The 22,206-nt window shown below is 38.7% G+C and overlaps 1 protein-coding gene across 10 annotated transcripts in view; it reads right to left on the bottom strand.

Moving 5' to 3' along the window:
• The window catches only part of psd3l (pleckstrin and Sec7 domain containing 3, like), a 132,714-nt gene that overhangs the window by 35,692 nt on the left and 74,816 nt on the right, over positions 1 to 22,206 (bottom strand). For 8 of the 10 annotated variants that reach the window (XM_081354297.1, XM_081354294.1, XM_081354291.1 and 5 more), the window contains one exon: positions 17,853 to 17,942. The exons of 1 other annotated variant lie outside the window; for it this stretch is intronic. In XM_081354297.1, the coding sequence (XP_081210423.1) occupies positions 17,853 to 17,942 (90 nt within the window). Of the gene's footprint in view, positions 1 to 17,579; positions 17,703 to 17,852; positions 17,943 to 22,206 lie in introns of those variants that run through there. One more of the 10 variants, XM_081354300.1, reaches the window with a different exon arrangement.

Below are 22,206 nucleotides of genomic sequence, written 5' to 3' on the forward strand. Positions count from 1 at the left end.
AGGTTTCACTCCGCTCCTCATCAGGCTTAATAACACTGTTTTAAATTCACAGTAAACCTCGCCGTCACAAGGCTTATCGCTTTATTAAGCACTGAAACCGTTTTGTTAATGTCCTTTAAAATATTATTTTGTCCTTTAAAATATTAGAAGAGCATGCCAAACTATTTAATAAGGTTTTCTCTTCAAGAGTTCTTGTAAGGAGGCATTTTCCACTGATTTAAGGGCAGAAACACTGAGGCTTGTTAAGAGCGTCTCTTCTGAAGGACTATGGCTGTGGACATAAATAAACTTGAAAGCCTCAGTGTCTGAAACTGTGAAGGTCTGTAACTGTGTGACTTGGTGTCTCCAGTTGATTGGCACACACCGTACACATGGAGCATATCTCTCATATCTCACATGTCTCCTGCAGTCGGCTTTGATATTTCTAATATCTCATTTCTCATCTGCTCTAGTCACATACTGTGATTTGGTGGTGGACTGTTCAGTATCATTTACAGGTTTAATGTTTCTGTGTTTATGATTAAAGCCTTGTTTGTAGTGGAGTCACGATGATCAGCCACGTACGTCACAATTGATTGCCTCTATATTTCCTCGCTGCTACTATAGTCACATTAAAGTTTCATGTTGCTGATTAATGACTGTGTTCTTGAGACGGACAGCATCACTGAATATTTCCATGTATTTGTGTATTTGTCACTAACACAAGTTAACCATAGCTGAGCCTGGTTTGCAGATTAGTGTTGCTTTATTACAGCTGCTCATTCTTAAGTTAAGGGGTTTGATCCCAAGCTCGAAATATTATTACGCATTCACACTGACAGCATTGTGTCAGTCTGTAAAGGTCATGTGATCCCTCTGTCATCCTTCAGTGGACGTATTATACGAGCTCAGCTTTATCCTCCACCATGTAAGGAAGACTCTGAGCCCCGTCCAAAGATACAGGCCTGGGGTCTCATTTATAAAACTGTGTGTAGGATCCTTACTAAAAGTGTATGTCAAACATCAAAAAGAGCATACGGAAAACAACATTCAGACTTAGGCAAATATGAGGTGCCAATGTGCCGTCACATTACAATGCTAAAATTAATTTAGTTTTTCTCAATCTTTTAAAGCACAATTTTTAAGTGCTTTATATTTTTAATGGAAACACATAGACCGTATTGTGCATTATTAAACACTATTTGCACAAAAATATTTTCTCAGATAAGAGTTCTGCTATTATCATGTGCTGAGCAATCCTCGCTGTAGTTAAAACATTAAAACACAGCACGCCACAGGAAAAGTGTTCAAAAGCATCGCATCCACTACAAGCATTTCTATTTATTAGAATATACATTTTTTTTGTAACTTCTCTGTAATGATTTTACTGTCTGTAATTTAAGTGCTTAATGAGAATGGCATATTTAATCTAAATGTGTATATCAGACGTAAAACAGTTTAACTCATTCTTTTATTTACTGTTATTGTGAGCATGCACTGTATTTCTGATTAGGACTCATAATGAGGATCTAAAGTGGTTTTCCATCATCAGTCCCTCAGATCACCATCGGTGTCGCCAAACTGATCCAAAACGTTGGTGCGCACGGCTCAGAGTTTACTTACGGGTGCGCACATTATCCCGTCAAGTTTGTTTTTAATTGATCACAACCTTTGCGTGGGAAATGGCGTATGCACGCTTCCAGCCCCGTTTTGAGCGTACGCCATGTTTATAAATGCGACCCCAGAATATCACCGACTCTTCTGAGCTCTTGACTGTGGTCAGTCATTAAGACGTTGTTTAGTATAAATAGTGCGAGTAGTGTTCACACTGAAAATCCCACATAGAAAGTGCACACTTTAAACACCCAGATGAAGCACTCGACTGCCACCGCTTTACGTAACAGAGCAGGGGGAGGGGCTTCAGACTCCATGATGAATGACAAAATTACTGTATTAAAATCATACACTACACAGTTGAGTACATAATGCATAAGTGCATAGTGCGTCATTTGGGATGCAACTTGAGAAGTCCCTCGCATCATGGCGATTTACACAGGCATCACTTACATTCTTCAGGAAATGTGAACATCTTGTTTTTATTGGACTATATATTTGTCTACTGTTTTTGCACACGTATGCAACTATACATATGAAACTACTTTTTATCTGATCCCTGTTTAGGCAATATGGCTTGTTTAATTTAATATTTGATGGAATAGTTCATATTTGTTGGCATAGTTCATATTTGTTGGCATTTTTAATTGTTCATTTTAGTATTCAGTACCATACTGAATATAAACGGATAATGTACTGCGGAAAGCTGAAGCGTTGACCAGTTGACGGGGATTAACGGCGGTAATGTTTGAATGTTCGAGTCCGGGGATATTGAAGACCCTTGGATCTTTGGATTTGCCTGAAGTCTGGCTTTGAAACAGAAAGATGATTGACAGCACGCCTCTGTGTAATCAGACACCGATCACTTCTACAACACACACGTATGATGCTTCTATTCTTATCAGACCTATTTAAGCTGAACTCAACACACACACACATAATGCTGAAGGTGCTGGCCAAGCTCTTGACCTGCGATGAATTCAACAGAAACACAAACCTTTTCAACACGACATCCATTGTATCTTCCTGGCTTATGTAGTTGTCTCTATTGCACTACAGTTTAATATCTTGTTAGAAGCTTTAATAAACACATTGATTTGGTGAGATCAATAACTGATCCAAATGATTCTGATCGCCCGGCTGGTCCAGAAGTGTGTCAAGTGCGTCATTTAATAGAGATTGTTTGTCTTCACGGCAAGATTGTCTGATATCAGGTTTATAAACGCAGGCAATGTGGCACAGCTCGTCTGTCTGAAAATAAAGCATTAAATCAAAGGTCAAAAGATTAATTACTGGATATTAGATGGAAAATCGCAGAGACTATCTTTAGACAACGGCTGCTTTGCACAAGCAGAGGAGAAACCTTTGAGCTCGCTCTTCAGGATCACAGAACACAATGTTGTGATGCTTTTGTTCTTCTATGGCTGATAAGAGTTCAGAGGTATGAACCCGTGCATATAGAAAGTGTTTTTATTACACCACTGAAGAGGATTCAAATATACATTATCAGCAGAAAAAGTGAAAGCTAACTTCTACAGAAGTATATAAAATAAATCTGCACAAGTTGCAAGCTGGCCAGAAACGTATTACTCGCACTTGCCACTTGATGCGTTTTACTTGTGTCTGGTTGGACTGATGGCATGTCACGTGAAGCGCCAGTGTTGATGAAAGCCTGTTCATCGTGATTTACAACACTGCCTTACTGATTCAGTTTTGTAATTATTGGTTTACGTGTAAATCTTCTGGAGTCTCCTGCTCTGTGCTTTTCAGTCTCCTTTCCAGGGAGGACTCATAATGTGCTTATGTGGTCATGCAAGCGCATGCCATTTGCAAAGAGCGTGTAGATGTGAACGTTTCATTCTTAAGCGGTTTTCTCACTGTAACTGGCTTTCTGGTTCGCATGTGAACGCACTAACTGTCTTCAGGAGGTTTCTCGAGGAGGACTGATATGCTGAATGTTTTTCTGAGAAATCTAAATGCGATCTTTATCTAATTGTGGAAGGTGAACGCCTCCAGAGAACAGCGTTACTGAAATACTGATATTCTTGCTGATGAGATTAATTGATGAAATTTATCGAAAATGACGAAACTGCTCATTCATCGGTCCACTCATAAAGCTCACATTTATTACATCTTAATCTGAGTAAGAACTAATGAATCACTCATTAAGCCATGTAATTAAAAGCAGTTTTTACAACATACCCAAATATTCTGGATCATAAAAAAAAAAACTCACGTTCTTCACACGAGAGAGACGATGCAGCATTTGGCATTAAAGGTGGTATCAGCGATTTCAGGCCCAAACATAAATGATCACATTCATCTAATATTTCGCTAGCTGCACGCCCCATAAGCATGCTGTCAAAAAAACGCGTCTCTCTAGGTAGCCTAGGCTCTGAGATCTGCACACAAAAACAGTTGGTATCAACATCACTCAAAACCCAAACAAATAGTGTTCCAACCAATCACAGACAGGGGCGGGTGTTGTGAGGTTTTGCGCTCGTGCACGGCTGCCTATGACGGCTGCACGCGAAAACCTCACAACACCCGCCCCTGTCGGTGATTAGTTGGAACACTATTTGTTTGGGTTTTGATTGTTTGGCCAAACAGACTGAAAACAGCTGTTTTTGTGTGCAGATCTCAGAGCCTAGGCTACCTAGAGAGACGCGGTTTTTTGACAGCATGCTTATGGGGCGTGCAGCTAGCGAAATATTAGATGAATGTGATCATTTATGTTTGGGCCTGAAATCGCTGATACCACCTTTAACATTTGACATGTATGCAGTAGGGGTGGGGGAAAAATCGATTCTTCGATGCATCGCGATGCGGACGTGGACGATTCTGAATCGATTCACAAATGTCAAAAAATCGATTTTCAAAAAAAAAAAAATATATATATATATTTTTTCTAATAACGTAATATTGACGGAACGCAAAAGGCGGAACTATAAGCGGACGCGCAAGGCGCGGACAGTCTGTGGCGTGCACATAAAAGAGTCGCGCACATACATAACAGACTCATGACGGCTGAGCGCCAAATTCGAACGGCACCTTCTTCGTTAAAAGCTAACGTATGTAAAATTGGCAATTTCATTGTTACCTATTTAGTATTTTTGTATGAGAGCTGCTTTCTGTATTGTTTAGTTTTCACATCAGTACACTGTGCAAACCGATCTGTTATACGTACGTTATACTGAAATGTGTGCAATTTCAGTCACAAAAAGTTACATTTTGACTGTGCTCTTTGCAGATGTTCATTCACTTTTTTTGTATAAGCTGTTTTTGATTGTAGTATACAGCAAACATTTCAAGTCATAACTCTTTATTATTTAGTTGTGTATAAGAGTGGCTTTGTATGTTACTAATTGAAGCTACAGTAAGTTGTTCAAAAATGTTAATTTTGTCTTCTTAATGATTTAGTTGGACAATTTTCTTCTAGAAAGACAAGGTGTTCAGGTGGAGAAAAAACGTTTTCTTTACCTTGACATGTTTCGACTGCAACCTGCAGTCTTCCTCCACCTGAACACCTTGTCTTTCTAGAAGAAAATTGTCCAATTTCTACAGTATGTTGGTTCTGATCTACTTCCAAAAGGAAATAAGCCTTTCATTTATTTGTTATTGTTTAGTTCAACTTGATGAGTCACAACACAATGTGATGTATTCATTTCTGTGTTCTACAGAACATAAGCTACACACAAATAATTCTGAAGTTATAACTACACGACACAGAAAGTGCTTTGAGTTGTTGTTACTCAATAAAAGAGTTAAGTAATTCAGCAGCTGACTTTTTTTAATACTGCAATCACTTTGTAGTGTATTTTCGTTTACTGTTGTGAAATGGAAAATCAATAATCGCTAATCGAGAATCGTTAATAATCGAAAATCGACTGTAATCGAATCGGGACTTCAATAATCGTAATCGAATCGAATCGGGAAATCAGACAGATTAACCACCCCTAGTATGCATTTGGCATATATATTTACATTTTTAAAAATCTGCTGTTCTTTTGAATACTTTCTATTCATCAAAGAATCCTGGAAAATTAAACGTATCATGGTTTCCACAAAAAAAGCAAAAACTTATTAATAAGAAATATTAAGCTTTGCCATCACAGTAATAAATTACGTTTTAAAATATATTAAAATAGAAATGTTATTTTAAATTGTAATAATATTTCACAGTTACTGTTTTTACTGTATTTTTGATCACATAATGCAGTCTTGGGCAAAAGATACTGAACGGTAGAGTGTGTGTGTGTGTGTGTGTGTGTGTGTGTGTGTGTGTGTGTGTGTATATCTGTATATGTATATATATATATATAAGCTGTAAAAAACTGTTCAGTTAATGCATTCCCTGGGAACCGGACCCATGACCTTGGCCTTGTTAGCACCATGCTCTACTGTTTTGACCTCAAGGACCTGATGGCAGTGTGTTGATTAAATGATATTCCTCATGAGAAATGGCAGCAGCTGTGACATTCATAAAAATGCACTGGTTTATTGTGTTGTTAGAGTGTGATTGCATCACTCACTGCTTTATGGCATGTACCCGCTATAAACCGGTCGAGCGAGCGGTGGTTTATTCTGAGCATCAGTGGATTGCCCGTCTGTGTGTGTTCTGAGACGGGCTCGACTGCCGCCAGCGCCTCATCCTACACACGCAGGTCCACACCGTTTCAAGGGCTTTATTTTTATAGAGCATACAGACACTCTCCTGTAGATTTTTGAGAAGCATAGTGTTTCGCGTATGCATGTCTTCATCAACTATGAGCCACATGTAGACATTCAGCAACAGTGTAATGCTTTCACTTGATGTCTAATAAAACCAGTTCTGTGATGTCATTCTGAAAGTGGCCAAAACATTGTTTAGACTGAAACTTTCTCAATGCTTGAATGATCAAGATCTGAATTGCATGTGCGCTGCCCATTGACCTGTAGGTCACACTGAGCCGGGCCACTTTAATGAGGGTATAAAGTAAGGTGAGTTTAATGGTCAGCAGGAAACAGACCCTATAAAGATTTCATTCAATTAGAGTGCATCAGCTGAAGTGCTTTATTTCAGTATATCAGACGCTCTTCACTGCGGGATGGAGAGTGTCCATGAGTGTCCACCATGTTGTTACCAGGCGCTACATGACGAGTTGCCAGCGTCAAGTCATCTTTTTGTCCTCATTAAATGACAAATGCAGCATGAAGTAGCAAAGTCACAGTCAGTCACAAGGTTTTGCAGCTTCAGAAAGTTCAAGACCAGATCTCACTGTGGGCGGAGCTCTCCAACTACATGAAAATATACTATTAAAATGGATTTTTGTCAGTGGTCGACCAATATATTCCCACGGACTAAATATTGACTGATATTTAGCATTTATTTATTAACAACACAATACGTTTTTCTGTTTGGCCGATAAGTGTGTGAACTTTATTTCGACAGTGCCAGGACTTTTATTTTGACAGATACAGCCCTACAGTTACAGTTACAGATATTTAAACATAACATTAGACTTGGATAACATTTAAACCTGTAGCATTTTTATTTCTCCATTCTGACTTTATAACTCGTAATTGATAGATTATCACAATAACAAGTTTAGATCTCGCAATTCAGATTTTTCTTCTCTTAATTGAGATTTAAATGAAGAATTGCAAGGAAAAAGTCAGAATTGTGAGGTATAAACCTCGAAATGAGCTTTTTTACTCTTTTATTCAGGGCCGGATTATCCATAGACGGGATTGGGCGAGTGCCCTGGAGCACCAGCCAATAAGGGGGCACCAAATGATTTAGAGAATGACTAAACCTTTAAAATAGTTGTTTTGTATTATTTTGCTGGAAGAGATGCAGATACAAAATGAACAGTTAACCCTCAGAGGTCGGAGATCACGCCGGCGTGATCTGCTCGCTTTTTTCCTTATGAGTTGAATTGAGACCCGAAATACTCTTTTGACTTTGATTTTACAAAACAAGTTTCATACATCAATCGATTCTGTTAAATGTGTATTATTTTTGTGTATACTCACAATAAAAACAAAGTGTTGTGCTTTTTGCCAAATAAAGAAAAATAAACGTGATGCGAGTTCTGCCTTCTATCTGCCAGTGTCGTCCATTCTGAAACGCGTCCGAAAATGAACAATAACTCAGCGAATACTCAGTCAAACAGGCATACAGTCACACAGGCATGAAGCTTGAATTCTCTTCTTTTTAATGAAGTAATTTATATAAAAAACAAATATTCTCATCTTGTGAAATCTGTATTAAAAAAGAGCGATTCCAGTCGAGCTAATTACAGCTGATTCAGATGTAATGTGACTCCGCCCACGGAGAGCGCGCGCTATTCAAACGCAAATGACTGAGGCAATCCGCGCAAACCTGTGAACGCCCCCATATCAGCGCGAGAAAACACAAATTTATTCAGATCATTACTTGTTTACACCGTCTTGCAGCTGTGAGGAATAATAATGGAAAATGTCCCCCAGAAGTGCGGGTATATCGAGGAGCGAGCTAAGGAATACTAGTAAGTTTTTTCCTTCTCACGTGAATTTCTTCACGCGGGTTTCTGTTTATGAATGAATGAACGGCAGAGATGCGCGCTGGTTACCACAGCTGGCAAAGACAGTTTAAATTTTTAAATCGCGTATGTGAATGAATGATGATGTTTCAGCAAACTGTATTGCTATACTGAGATGAGTAAAAATCGACTGAAATATGCTGAAATAAAATGTAGGCTATTTGTATAAGCAACGTATTAAACTGCAAATTAACAATATGCCCTAATATTTCATGAAAACAACGTTACAGTCAGGCGAAATATGAAAGTAATGAATACATAGATAAAATGTAGGCCTAAAATCTTTTTTTTTTTAACAAAGAAAGAGTACACTTGAAATATTGTTGAAATTGTAATATTGTTGTAATTGTAACCTTTTTAATAAAATGGCAAAACATATTTACAAGATAGATGTAAGCAAAATCTTAAATGATCAATATAAGTCTTCTTCTAAATATATCTTGCATTGTGGCTCAGTCAGTGTCACACCTGAATGAATGGCTAATTATGCAGAGTCATTATGCAGAGTGGGTGTTCTAAGTTGTAAACCACTCCTCGTTCACGCCTCCTCGCATATTGGCTTTCCAAGCAAAACCTGTTTTACATCAATTTAAATCAATGTATTGTTTTATGTGAACGATAAAGCAAGACTATTTTCACATAATTTTGAAGAAAAAACACTAGGCGAGGACATCCATTATTCAAAAGTCTTATTGACACATATTTACTATGTGTTTTGTGGCCTTATTTCAGAAATTTTATTTTTTATTTTTTTCAATAACCATGCATAAACATTATTCTCTCAAAAATGAAAACATGTACATACATGTGGCTCACATATTATGGTAGCCCTGTTTGTGCTTTATAGAGTGAATTTACACCTTTGCCATTAATATGTTTATAAGCAACTGAAAAAAGCACAAATGTCAGGGCATGTCAGAACATCTCAAGGGCCCCAAAAACAGCCCAGACCCCAGAGGGTTAATGATACAATATATACAGAGAAAATATAAAATATATGCATATAAAGAATTGCGATTGGGTCAGGTCACAGTGGATTTGCCCCCTCCCCCCAGTCAGAGTTAATTACTAATTTTAATACCAATACTATTAAATTCAAAATGGATAGGCAGCATCAGATTAGCGGTTGTGCGAAACGTAAATTAAAAAAGAGAAAATATCATGACAGAGCTACCCTTCAAAAAGTACCAGCAAGATAATTTTTTTTTCTTTGAAATCAAGAAAAGACAGACATCGATCGGCATCACTAGCAGCGAAATAATGCCTCAAACGACACGACTCAAGCAGCAGCTAATGTTGTGAGCAAAGGCGGTAACACAAAGTCTAGAAAAAGTTGTTCTGCTAAAGTAAGGATTATTTACCATTATTTCTGCAAACGTGACACTGTTGTCGATTTGACATTTGTGAAATGGTTTTCTCTTTTAGGTAGTTGCTTATAGATGCTTATTACATGCTTTTGTTTCAGTCGGACTGAATTCATTCCTACTGATGATTCTGAATGGAGTGGGTATAGGCTACTGCATGAATATACAGAGTTTCCTGCTGTTTGCGCATAATACCCATCTTCTACATTGGTTTTTGTTTGTTTTAAACAGTAGGATTAATATTTATCCATTTCTGGTCATTATTTGGGGATAATGAGCATATGACCGTTGTTGTACCGTGTTTTATCAAGCAGTAAAAACGCCCAAAACCAATGACGGGACACTCATTTATATAACACTTTATTCTGCAGGATGAACAGCTCGTTCAGTGCGTCATACGTCATTACGCTATTTTAACGTCATTGCACATACTGTACGCAGTCCTCTCAGTTTGTTTTCAATCCGATCAAGTGTTTTTGTGTTCTCTCGATAGGACTAGAAAATGAATGAACCATCCCTTTCAATTCGGATCGAGCTCAATCAGATCAATAAAGATGTTTACATGAAGGCTTTTCAGAATCAGTAGTCCGATTGAGCCATCAATCCGATTACTAATGGATTTGGTTGCATTTAAACGTTTTTGCTGCGGTGGTGCTGAATTTGTGTGGTGCTGAATTTATCTGATTCTTGGGCTTGCTTATTTGGTTTTTTTTTTAGACATCAGGTTTTGCATGTAATCGACATGCCATTTATGATGGAAATAAAGAAGTTAAACTAGCATGTGAGTTGTATTGGGGGGGGGGGGGCACATAAATGCACACGCACAAGCTTTAAACCCTTCCTTTCAAACTATGCTGCAATATATCCAGTTTGCCACCATCATATTCATGTCATATTCACTTTGTACTGTATATAAAATTAGGGTGACCTGGTCTTTATTTGAGAAAATATGATGTTGGTGTTGATTACGGTGTTTACTTCGTTTTTAAGAATTTCTTTATTTGTGAAAATACCACAATTATAGACCTTATGAAGCTCCGCCCCTTTTCAGCGCTGCGCTCATTGTCTTTGGTCTCCCGGTCTGTATTTTCACAGCGATCTTGCATATAATGAATGAATGGCTCGTTTTAAAATCTTCCCGGTCGACTGACATTTGTTAAGACATCTGCTTTAAACATTACAGTCCTCATGATAACTTTCGTTAACTTTACATTAAGTAAATCCACTTCAAGAGCTAATTACTCCTGGACAGCGATGCCATAGAGATATACAGAGCGACCGCAAAGACGGAGATTCAAAGACGATATTCTAGAGTAGAGATGGTGGCGCCCTCGTTTCTCTGGCGCATAAGGTCTATAGGGAAGCTTGTTTCCACCACACAGTAAAAAATAAAAAAGGTAATTAATTGAGACATTTTCTCACAATTCAGACTTTTATCTCAGAATTGCGTGCTAAAAAAAAAATCGCAATTGCGAGTTATAAAGTCAGAATTGTGAGAAATAAACTCTTAATTCTGACTTTTTTCTCTTGCAATTGCGAGCATTATATATGGGAACAAGCTTCCATAACAAAAGGTTTACACAAACAAGAAGATTTTTTATTTCTAATTTTGTAAGTATTATGTAAAATAAATATAATTCCATAGCAGCATGTGTTATTTATAGGGCTGTCACTTTACGTTCGAAATCGATTGCACAATCGATCAGACCAACCAACACAAGTTTCGAAAACGAAAATAGGGAATCGATTTTAACGGTCTTTTCTCGGAACGCGTCCAGCTCGTCACGATACGCCCGCAGCGAACGCGCGTCACACAGCAACTCTGACGCCTCATTCGCGCCGCAGGATTTTTTTAAGCGCGTAACGCGTCTTTGCATTGACTTAACATTGAAATCACTCGCGCCTGACGCGCTATTCGTGTCCGGTGTGAACGCACCATGACAAACACACATTATACTTTTGCATAATGTTTCTATTTTTACTACAAAAATGTGAATTCTGCCGGTATTCAGACAGTCTCATGCATACAGATTCAGGCTACGGTCTACAATCGCCTACGTAGGCAACATTTGTTTGACTTTTCTAACCGTAAACACAGGCATGTTGAAGACTGCAGTAATGCTTTTCATTGATGTTATGGCAGTCCACTCTGCTTATTGCTTTTCGAGAATGTTGCACTCCTGTTTGTCATTGTGCACAAAACTTCACGCCAATAAATCAACAGGAATATTGCTGACTTGTGCACGCAAGCGCCCTCTTTACGTTCGTCCTAATGCCTGTTAGTTGTCCGTGGATTTGCCCATATTTGGCGTTTAAAATGGAAACGTCTTTAGACATGGAAAATCGATTTTACAATCGATTCAATGAGCACATATGTCTCAAAAATCGAACCGGATTTTTTCACAAATGTGACAGCCCTAGTTATTTACGGTCTTTAAATGTAGCAAGCAGCTTTATATCAGGCCTCGGCCACCCTGCTCTTTAAAATCTTGGTATGGGCCATCAAAAAATCCATATCTTTCTACCACCAATTTGCGTGCATCAATTATCATAGCGGGTTATAAAAAGACGGATCGAGAGTGATCACCTGTTGTGCTGGCCGTGTCTATTTAGAACGCAGTGTAATTTTGTCTGCGCACTGACAGCAATTAAATCGTTTAAGTTCTGCTACGAAGGTGCTGCTGGCGCTATGAGACTCAGTCTGCCATTACCAGACTTCCTTCAGATAGATGCCAGCCTAGAAATATGAGAGGATATTATATAATTAATATAAGCCATCAATATATTTTGAGTTTTGGCAGGTAATCAACCTGAGAGATAATATCACTGCAGAAAATAAGACAGTGACTCAGACTAGAGAAAAACTTGACCTTGTCCTCTGAGTGTGTCACTGTAATGGGCTGAAAACAACTTCAATGATTCTGACCTCGCACTCTCAGATCTTCATAAACCGGTCTGATCCGTCAATATGACCGAGGCACGTCTGTCAAAGATGCAAAGATGCTTCATTCCACAGCGCTGAACTAACTCATCCTAGACGAGATAATCTGCATCCATTACAAGAACTCTTGAGACTAACATCAGTAAGACATACACTGCCGTTCAAAGGTTTTCAATCTGTAAGATTTTTAATGTTTTTAAAAGAGGTCTCTTTTGCTCACCAAGGCTGCATTTATTTGATTAAAAATACAAAAAACAGTAATATTGGGAAATATTATTACAATGTAAACAAGCTGTTTTCTATGTGAATATACAGTCATTTATTCCTGTGATCAAAGCTGAATTTTCAGCATCATTACTCCAGTCTTCAGTGTCACATGATCCTTCAGAAATCACTCTGATATGATGATTTGATGATCAAGAAATATTTCTGACTATTATCAGTGTTGAAAACAGTTATTTACATTTTTATTTCAGGATTCTTTGATGAATAGAAAGAAATAGAACAGCATTAATCTGAAATAGAAACCTTTGCAACATTATACACTATTATACATCAAAGGCTTGGAGTCAGTAAGAATTTTTATTTTATATTTTGGGGGAAAGAAAAGAAATCAATACTTTTATTCATCAAGGATGAATTAAATTGATAAAAAGTAACAGTAAAGACGTATTATTTCAAATAAATGCTGTTCTTTTGAACTTTCTATTCATCAATGAATTCTGAAAAAAAAAATTCAACATAGATAATAATAATGAATGTTTCTTGATCATCAAATCATCATAGAGTGATTTCTGAAGGATCATGTGACACTGAAGATTGGAGCAATGATGCTGAAAATGCAGCTTTGATTACAGGAATAAATTACACTTTACTATATATTCACATAGAAAACAGTTATTTTAAATTGTAATAATATTCACAATTTAACTTTTTTTTGTGTATTTTTTATCAAATAAATGCAGCCTTGGTGAGCAGAAGAGACTCCTTTTAAAAACATTACAAATCTTAAAATTAACCTGAAGAACCAAGTCTTCTCTTCTCTTCTCTTCTCTTCTCTTCTCTTCTCTTCTCTTCTCTTCTCTTCTCTTCTCTTCTCTTCTCTTCTCTTCTCTTCTCTTCTCTCCTCTCCTCTCCTCTCCTCTCCTCTCCTCTCCTCTCCTCTCCTCTCCTCTCCTCTCCTCTCCTCTCCTCTCCTCTCCTCTCCTCTCCTCTCCTCTCCTCTCCTCTCCTCTCCTCTCCTCTCCTCTCCTCTCCTCTCCTCTCCTCTCCTCTCCTCTCCTCTTCTCTTCTCTTCTCTCCTCTTCTCTCCTCTCCTCTTCTATCCTCTTCTCATCCTCTTCTCTTCTATCCTCTCCTCTTCCTCATCCTCCGCTCTTCTATCGTCTCCTCTTCTATCCTCTTCTCTTCTATCCTCTTCTCTTCCTCATCCTCTCCTCTCCTCTTCTATCCTCTTCTCTTCCTCATCCTCTCTTCTATCCTCTTCTCTTTTATCCTCTTCTCTTCTATCCTCTCTTCTATCCTCTTCTCTTTTATCCTCCTCTTTTATCCTCTTCTCTTCTATCCTCTTCTCTTCTATCCTCTTCTCTTCTCTTCTATCCTCTTCTCTTTTATCCTCTTCTCTTCTCTTCTATCCTCTTCTCTTCTATCCTCTTCTCTTCTATCCTCTTCTCTTCTCTTCTATCCTCTTCTCTTTTATCCTCTTCTCTTCCTCATCCTCTCCTCTTCTCTTCTCTCCTCTTCTCTCATCTTCCTCATCCTCATCTCTTCTATCCTCTTCTCTCCTCTTCTATCCTCTTCTCTTTTCTCTTCTCTTCCTCATCCTCTTCTCTTCTATCCTCTTCTCTTCTATCCTCTTCTCTTCTTATATTCTCTCCTCTCCTCTTCTATCCTCTCCTCTTCTCTTCTATCCTCTCCTCTTCTCTTCTATCCTCTCCTCTTCTATCCTCTTCTCTTCTCTCCTCATCCTCTCCTCTCCTCTCCTCTCCTCTTCTCTTCTCTCCTCTTCTCTTCTCTTCTCTCCTCTTCTCTTCCTCATCCTCTCCTCTTCTCTTCTATCCTCTTCTCTTCCTCATCCTCTCCTCTTCTATCCTCTTCTCTTCTCTCCTCATCCTCTCCTCTTCTATCCTTTTCTCTTCTCTCTTCTATCCTCTTCTTTCCTCTTCCTCATCCTCTTCTCTTCTATCCTCTTCTCTTCTCTTCCTCTCCCTCATCCTCTCCTCTTCCTCTCCTATCCTCTTCCTCTCCTCTTCTATCCTCTTCTCTCCTCTTCCTCATCCTCTCCTATCCTCTTCTCTCCTCATCCTCTCCTCTCCTCTTCCTCATCCTCTCCCTCATCTTCTCCTCTTCCTCATCCTCTCCTCTCCTCTTCCTCATCCTCTCCTATCCCTCTCCTCTTCCTCTCCCCCATCCTATCCTCTCCTCTTCCTCTTCTCTCCCTCATCCTATCCTCTTCCTCATCCACTCCTCTCCTCTTCTCCTCTCCCTTATCCTATCCTCTCCTCTCCGATACCTGCGATCAGGCCATGAGAGGCTCATAAATGCAGGCGTCTCGTGGAGTTGGCAGAGGACAGTCACGACAGACGCTCGGCAAGGGCACTCAGTTTTGGTGCAGCTTTACATAACGTCATATAAAGTGCGCACTGAAGTTACTGCCAAGTTATTAAGCATGCAATACACATTCTGTTAGTGTGTGAAGTGTCTTCATTTTAATAAAGCGGGACAGAAAGGGGCGGATGTGCACTATCCGGAAGAGCTGGTCGTTGGGGGGTATTTAATTATTTATGCGCACTGATTTTGGCAGCTCACACTCACTGGAGCTGGAGTCCATGCGGGCAGTTACGGCCTGTTGCTGATTGAGCTGATTGAACTGTGCCAGCACCGGACATTGCAGAGGCATCATGGGACAAAGATAGAGTAGCAGCAGGGCCACAGATCTGACGGTGAATCAAACCACCTCAAAAAAGGGCACAATCAATCAAAGTTTCCGGTAGATGTCTGAATAGCCTTCCAAACTGGCTATTGCATTTACGATTAATCTCTCATCTGGACACTCGTGTTATGTTTCGTCAAGAACTGACAAATGATATTGCCTTAAGTAACATACTGTAGTGCTGAGTAGCCCTAGAAGGTACATATGCAGGTTTTAAAGGGGCTATATGTAGGACTTTTCAGGAATTAATTGCTTTTTTTATTGAGAACAGTTTGTAATGAAACTTTACTTTCACTTTACTTTATTTATAAAGCACTTTACAACTGCACCTGCAGACCAAAGTGCTGTACAATCAACAGCATAAAACACATAAACAACATACAACTTCCTAATCCAGATACTAGCCCAACCTCTCAAAGGCGCAGGAGTAACAAGAAGTCATTTTTAACGCGAGCTTTAAAAACATTTAAAGATGTGATCTCTCCTAGTTCAAGAGGCAGACTATTCCACAGCCTCGGACCCGCGACAGCGAACGCCGGGTGCCTTTTAACTTTAAATCAGATTGAGGGACAGAAAGCAATGACTCATTATTTGATCTTAAAGACCTAGGTGAGGATGAAGAGCAATAAGCTCAGACACATAAGCAGGAGCTATCCCATGCACTGCTTTAAAAACATACAGCAGAGTTTCATATTTTATCCAGGCATCCCTGAGAGAAGCTAAAATAGGAGAAATATGATGACTTCTCTTAGCAGTCTGGTCTAATTGCAAGCGTGATGGTCTGACATACAAAACAAGGCGAGACCAAACAAAGGCATTACTAACCTTTTCTAAATCGTTTTTTAACAGAATAGGCTTTACGTAATCTGGAAAAAGCAACTCTTAACCGCAGCATTAATCTGCTTATCAAATTTCAGCTCTAGCTCAAACAAAACCCCTACATGTTTTACTTGGTCATGGCAATATTCTGACCATGTGCCGAAATAAGTGGCAATATCTAAGCATCCTCTGGCAACAAAAAAACCCGAGGCCTTCCCAGACTTCCTAGGTTGTGTATGAAAGCCTGTAGACTGATTATTATGTGAAGGATTCGGGCCGGTTTTGGCGGGAAAATCTAAAGGATGTGATGTTTAATCTCCTGAGAGCCTCTCTTCCGTTCAGTGACACATGAACCGAAAGCTGATGTTCAGGATAACGCAGAGCGAGCCGTTCTGTACTGTAATGTGTCATGCAAAGAAAAGGAATTGATTCAAACTATAGTCTGACATAGCCAGATCTATATAGTCTACAGTCTTAATTATAATTTATAATCAAACTATCATCACAGTGTAGTCTGAATGACCTCATCTGTCGACATGATGCGGGTGAATCGCAGATCTGGAGAAGACATATCCTCATCGCTATGATCAGATGCTTTCTGAACTGCTGTTTTCTCACCGCTGTCATTTTTGTTGTGTTTATTCTGTTATTGAGGAAAGCACACAGCACATATTCACGTTCATCTAAACGTCGCTCTCAGCAGCGTTGACGGCGTCGGGATGTTGTTGACAGTCTATCGCTGTAGAGGTATCTCTGAACCCTTTTACTTCTAAGCAAAGAATGAGAAAGACCTCCGCAGAGAAGCTGCAGTTCACTCAACGGCCACCGGTGTCGCTAATAACAAGGGCTTCTCAATTCTACATGACATCTGTTTAAGCCAGCCTGTGTTTAACCCTCCTATGCTTTTAATAAATTACAAGTTATATTTGTGGATTATAATTAAATTCAGGGAATTAATTTTTTCTTTAAAAAAATATGGTTTAATAACAGTTTGTATTCATTTTTGTTAATCTACTGCAACTTTTGTTGTTCCTGTAGCTCAAACAACAACATAATGTCGAAAGCTTTCGATTAGCTACTGCCAAATGCATACATTTAAATCTGTGTGAGCGTTACTTGCGATCACAACTCAACATCGGAAAATTTACATAAACTATTAACTCCATATAAAGAGGAAAAACAAATAAATCCTCTCCTGCTCTCTCTATCCTGTTCTGTCTTATTGTAAACGCAGACGCTTTAGCCACACAAGTTTGATATCGCACATCATTGCATTCAGCATTCCCACAAGATATATTTGTATTTTCACTTTAGTTTTCACTTTTAACCATCCTGCTGCATTAGTTAAAGCCTCCAAACGCCCCTGTCGGTCTCCAATAACAGCATCCATTAATAATGAATCCAAGTCAAGAGCGCTTTTGTCCTGAACTTGTATCATGTGTACAAACATCAGGTTGATGGGGATTGATTAGTAAGGATCAGATGATCTTCTGAAAACAGGGGAAAGTGGACGGCATTGTGTGTTCTGGAATATCACCGGGCTTCACGGATCTGGAGAAGCTGATTTCCATTTTCAATGTAATGCATCCTTTCACACGTGATCTCACAGAGGAATGCTGGGAGAAGTGTTCGAGTCTTACCTTTAGCAGCTCCCGGGGGAAATCTTGTCCTCCGTTCAGTCCTTCCAGGTTATTGATGAATTCCTGGCACGTCATCTTCTTCCCAATATTCTGTGGGGCAGGAGAAACATTTATTGGGCTGTTAATGGGACAGGATGGCACTGCATCTCCCTGATGTAACCCGGACGTGACCGGAGCAGATCTGTAATGCACTCATCCCAGTGAATCAGCCAGTCCTGCTTTCTCATCACATTTACAGACTCAGGAGAAGCTGGTATGAAAATAAGGAGCCATATTCACAGCTGGGGTGAGATCTTATATCACAGCATTTATCACTATGTAGGAAGTGTCTTTGCTGGAAGTTCAATCTAAAACAGTTTATATATTAAACACACTAGAAAGAAAGAAATTAATACTTTCATTCAGTAAGGCTCTATTAAACTGATCAAAGTGACAATAAAAATAACATCATGTTATAAACTATTTCTATTTCAAATTAATTCTATTCTTTTGAACTTAATATTCATCAATGAATTCTGAACAAAGTATCACAGTTTCCTTAAAAATATGAGGCAGCACAGCTGTTTTCAACATAATGATAAATGTTTCTTGAGCATCAAATCATCATATTAGAGTGATTTCTGAAGGATCGTGTGACATTGAAGACTGGAGTAATGATGCTGAAAATACAGATACACACACACACACACACACACACACACACACACACACACATATATTCACATAGAAAGCAGCTGTTTTAAACCAATTTTCATAATTTATGCTTGATCAAATAAACGCAGCCTCGGTGACCAGTAGAGACTTCTTTCAAAAACATTAAGAGAAAATATAGACCCCAAATATAGGCCTGGATAATTCAATAAATATCTTCATATTATTTGATTGCTTTCTCTCCACATGTGTAACTTGATGGATGCAAAGCAAAGGGTGATTTAAAAACAAATGTCTGACATCATATAATGCCAAGCTCATGTCATAATTCACAGACTGATGCAGTGGACCAAACTCTGCTGGAGGAGGCGACGTCTTTAACATCATGCACAGGATTAAGAATATCAATTACAGCGCCGGAACTGATCTGATCTAATAACATAATATAATTTAACTGTACTGTGTAATTGCTCACTAATGAGACATTACTGATGGGTCCATGAATATTTGCTCTTTTTACAGTTTGTGTACATAATTTATTTTTTTGAATGTCTTTATATAAAACATTTAATAATAAAATGTAACTATTCATTGAATCACTAAAACAGTTTGCATAATGTTAGAGCATGAACTATCCAAAGAAAAGTATCTATGTTTTTGGGATTGACAACAGATTTAACTTACAGGTGTGAGTCTCTAAAAGGCTATGCGTTCAGACTGTCAGTCCAAATCCGATTTTTGTGCATATCCGCTTGAAATCCGATCAGAATGAGCTAGTGTGAACAGCAAAAAAATTACATGAAATCTGTTTCAAGCTACATCCATATGTGGATGATGTGAACTTCATATGTGGTTTGAAATCTTGTTCAAATCGCATTTCTGGAGATCCGTTTCAGTCTGACCACTCTGATCGGATTTCGTGTGGTTTATGTGACTTTCTCACGCCACGTAAAACATAAACGCCAGACGTTGTTATAGGAAACTGCTGAAAGTCACTGCAGACACAAGGTTGTGTTGCTGGAAAGTGTTAAACAGCAGAAAATGACAATATAACGGAGACATGTTTTGAGAGCGGCGGAGACGACAGCACAGAATAAAGCCGCTCATCCCAGCCTCCTCCGGTTCTGATGCGATTCAAAAGACACAGCTACACACTTCCATGTTGTAAAATGTAAATAAGACAACATCTTGATTGCAAACCCCTCCATGTTGCGGTTGTTGTTGTTGCTGTTGTTGTTTTTGGCGTATTCCTACCAATGCAATGTCATTGCCACAGAAACCAATGCAGATATTCCTGAAAACGAACGAGGCATGGAAACACAAATCGGATCTGAACAGTTTCGATACACAGTGCGGACATCAATAATTTTAGATCAGATTACAATCGCATACACAAATAATCTGATTTGGACTGACAGTGTGAACATAGCCAAAATGTCCCGTTCAATCAGCGACTTACAGTAGCGTCTTGAATACTGACAGAAACCAGATGTCAGTCCGGTTCTGTTCACACAGCGCGGGTTTTCCTAGAATGCTGTTGTCAGTCCTGAATATTTCCAGGTGTGAGTTCGGTTATAGAAAGCGGCTGTCATTCCCATAAATATCTGAACAGTGTGTGAACGTAACCGTATTAAAGACTCAAATACAGGACTGACAACCGCATTCTGCTGCTGTGTGAACGCAGACTTTCTACTATATGTGAGAAACGTGTTATGTGAGAAAGCAAAAGCACAAAAATAGATGTGGCAAATAAATAAGCACCAAACCATTTTCATAGCGCCGCTATAACCGATCACGCAGACACAAGCAGAGAACAATATGAACAATCCTGCGACCAGCCGTGAGATCTGCGACATAACTCACCGTTTACAGTGAGCTTTAGGCTTTTCACTCACTGCTGCTATTAGACAAGCACGTCTACAATTACTCTGTCTGAACCTTGATTTCTCAGATTGCTGCTTTTATAAAGGCATGAGAAAGACTGCAGGAGCGGCCGCTTGCCTTCTAAAATAAAGCGCAGCCGGTGTTTGTTCCACTGACTTCACTGTTCCTGCCAGCACCAGCCGAGTTTGTAGGTGGATGGCACTGACAAATGTTCAGACTGGCACGAGAAATCAAAGAGAGACGCAGGCTGCTTCCAAACACGACTCCACAAGATCTCGCTCGGCGGTTTCGTCACGAATTTCATCGCGTCATCCATCACTTTAACAGCTATTGCTCTCTTTCTGTGTGATCTGACATGGATCTGCAATGCACACAGATCACAACATCAGCAAAGTCGCTATGTTGCAAGCACAATAAATCATTCTTAAAAGAAACATTTGAGTCTTGCCCAGTAACCATATATTACACTCATAAATACAAGGCAAATGGTTTAATTCTCATTACTGTAATGCAGGAAAGGACCATCTCATATTTTATTTCATTCTGAATGAATCATGTTAGCATTTGTGATACCTAATGATATTTATGTTCCTAAAAAACATTGTTCTTATAAAGGATGAGCTCCATTATGTTTTACAGTAAGTGTAATGAAATTGCATTATGGGAAAATGCAGTTAATTGTCCTGTCACAAACAATGCCCTGATAAAAAGAGATGTACGTGATATGGCTTGATGAGTGCAGTTTTGTTTTCCTGTATTGACGTACGCTGTTGTTTCTCTTATGCTCATCACGCCTGGCTTTATGTGATCAAGAATTACATCAAGAATATTGTGAAATATTATTACAATTCAATAATGCTGTTTTCTATGTGAATAAATAGTAAAGTGTAATTTATTCTGTGATCAAAGCTCAATTTTCAGCATCATAACATGATCCTTCAGAAATCACTCTAATAAGATGATTTCATGATGAAGAAACATTTCTGATTATTATCCATGTTGAAAACAGTTGTGCTGATTCATATTTCTGTGGAAACCATTCAAATGAACAATTTCTTTAGACATTTTTCACAACAATGGAAAAGTCTTTACTGTTTTTTAATCTATTTTAATCATTCTTTGCTGAACAAAAATATTCATTTAAAAACAAAAGCTCTTTCTGACTTTCTGAATGGTAGTGTAATGTACCGTTGAAACAGGACGTTTGGTCGGGAAATACCAAAGACCCTTTTCTTGAATGGGCTTCAGTGATGTCGCTGCTGTTTGACACATCCTCATTCTGAAGAGCATGAGTGAGCAAACATCTGGAGTTCATTCTGACAGCTTTCAGGAATACAGTACGGCTACGTTCACACCGCGAGCCGAAGTGCTCAATTCAGATTAACTGCTCAGATCTGATTTGTTTTGATTGGCTGCTCACTTTTTATTTTTAATGCAGCCAGCATCAGATTAGTATGGAAGCTTGTTTCTGCCACTGAATAAAACATTTTAAAAGATAATTGCGACTTTTTATCTCACAATAGCGAGTTTACATCTCGCAATTCTGACTTTATTTCTCAGAATTGCGAGATATAAAGTCAGAATTGCGTGAAATAAAGTCAGAATTCTGAGATATAAAGTCAGAATTGTGTCTTATAAAGTCAGAATTCTGACTTTTTTTCTCGCAATTGCGACTTTATATTACGCAATTCTGACTTTATATCTCAGAATTCTGACTTTATATCTCGCAATTCTGACTTTATAACACATAATTGCGAGTTTATATCTCGCAATTCTGACATCTTTTCTCAGAATTGTGAGATATAAAGTCCAATTCTAT

This window comes from Scardinius erythrophthalmus, assembly GCF_964197995.2.
Source record: "Scardinius erythrophthalmus genome assembly, chromosome: 23".
In the NCBI taxonomy this organism is placed as follows: Eukaryota; Metazoa; Chordata; class Actinopteri; order Cypriniformes; family Leuciscidae; genus Scardinius; species Scardinius erythrophthalmus.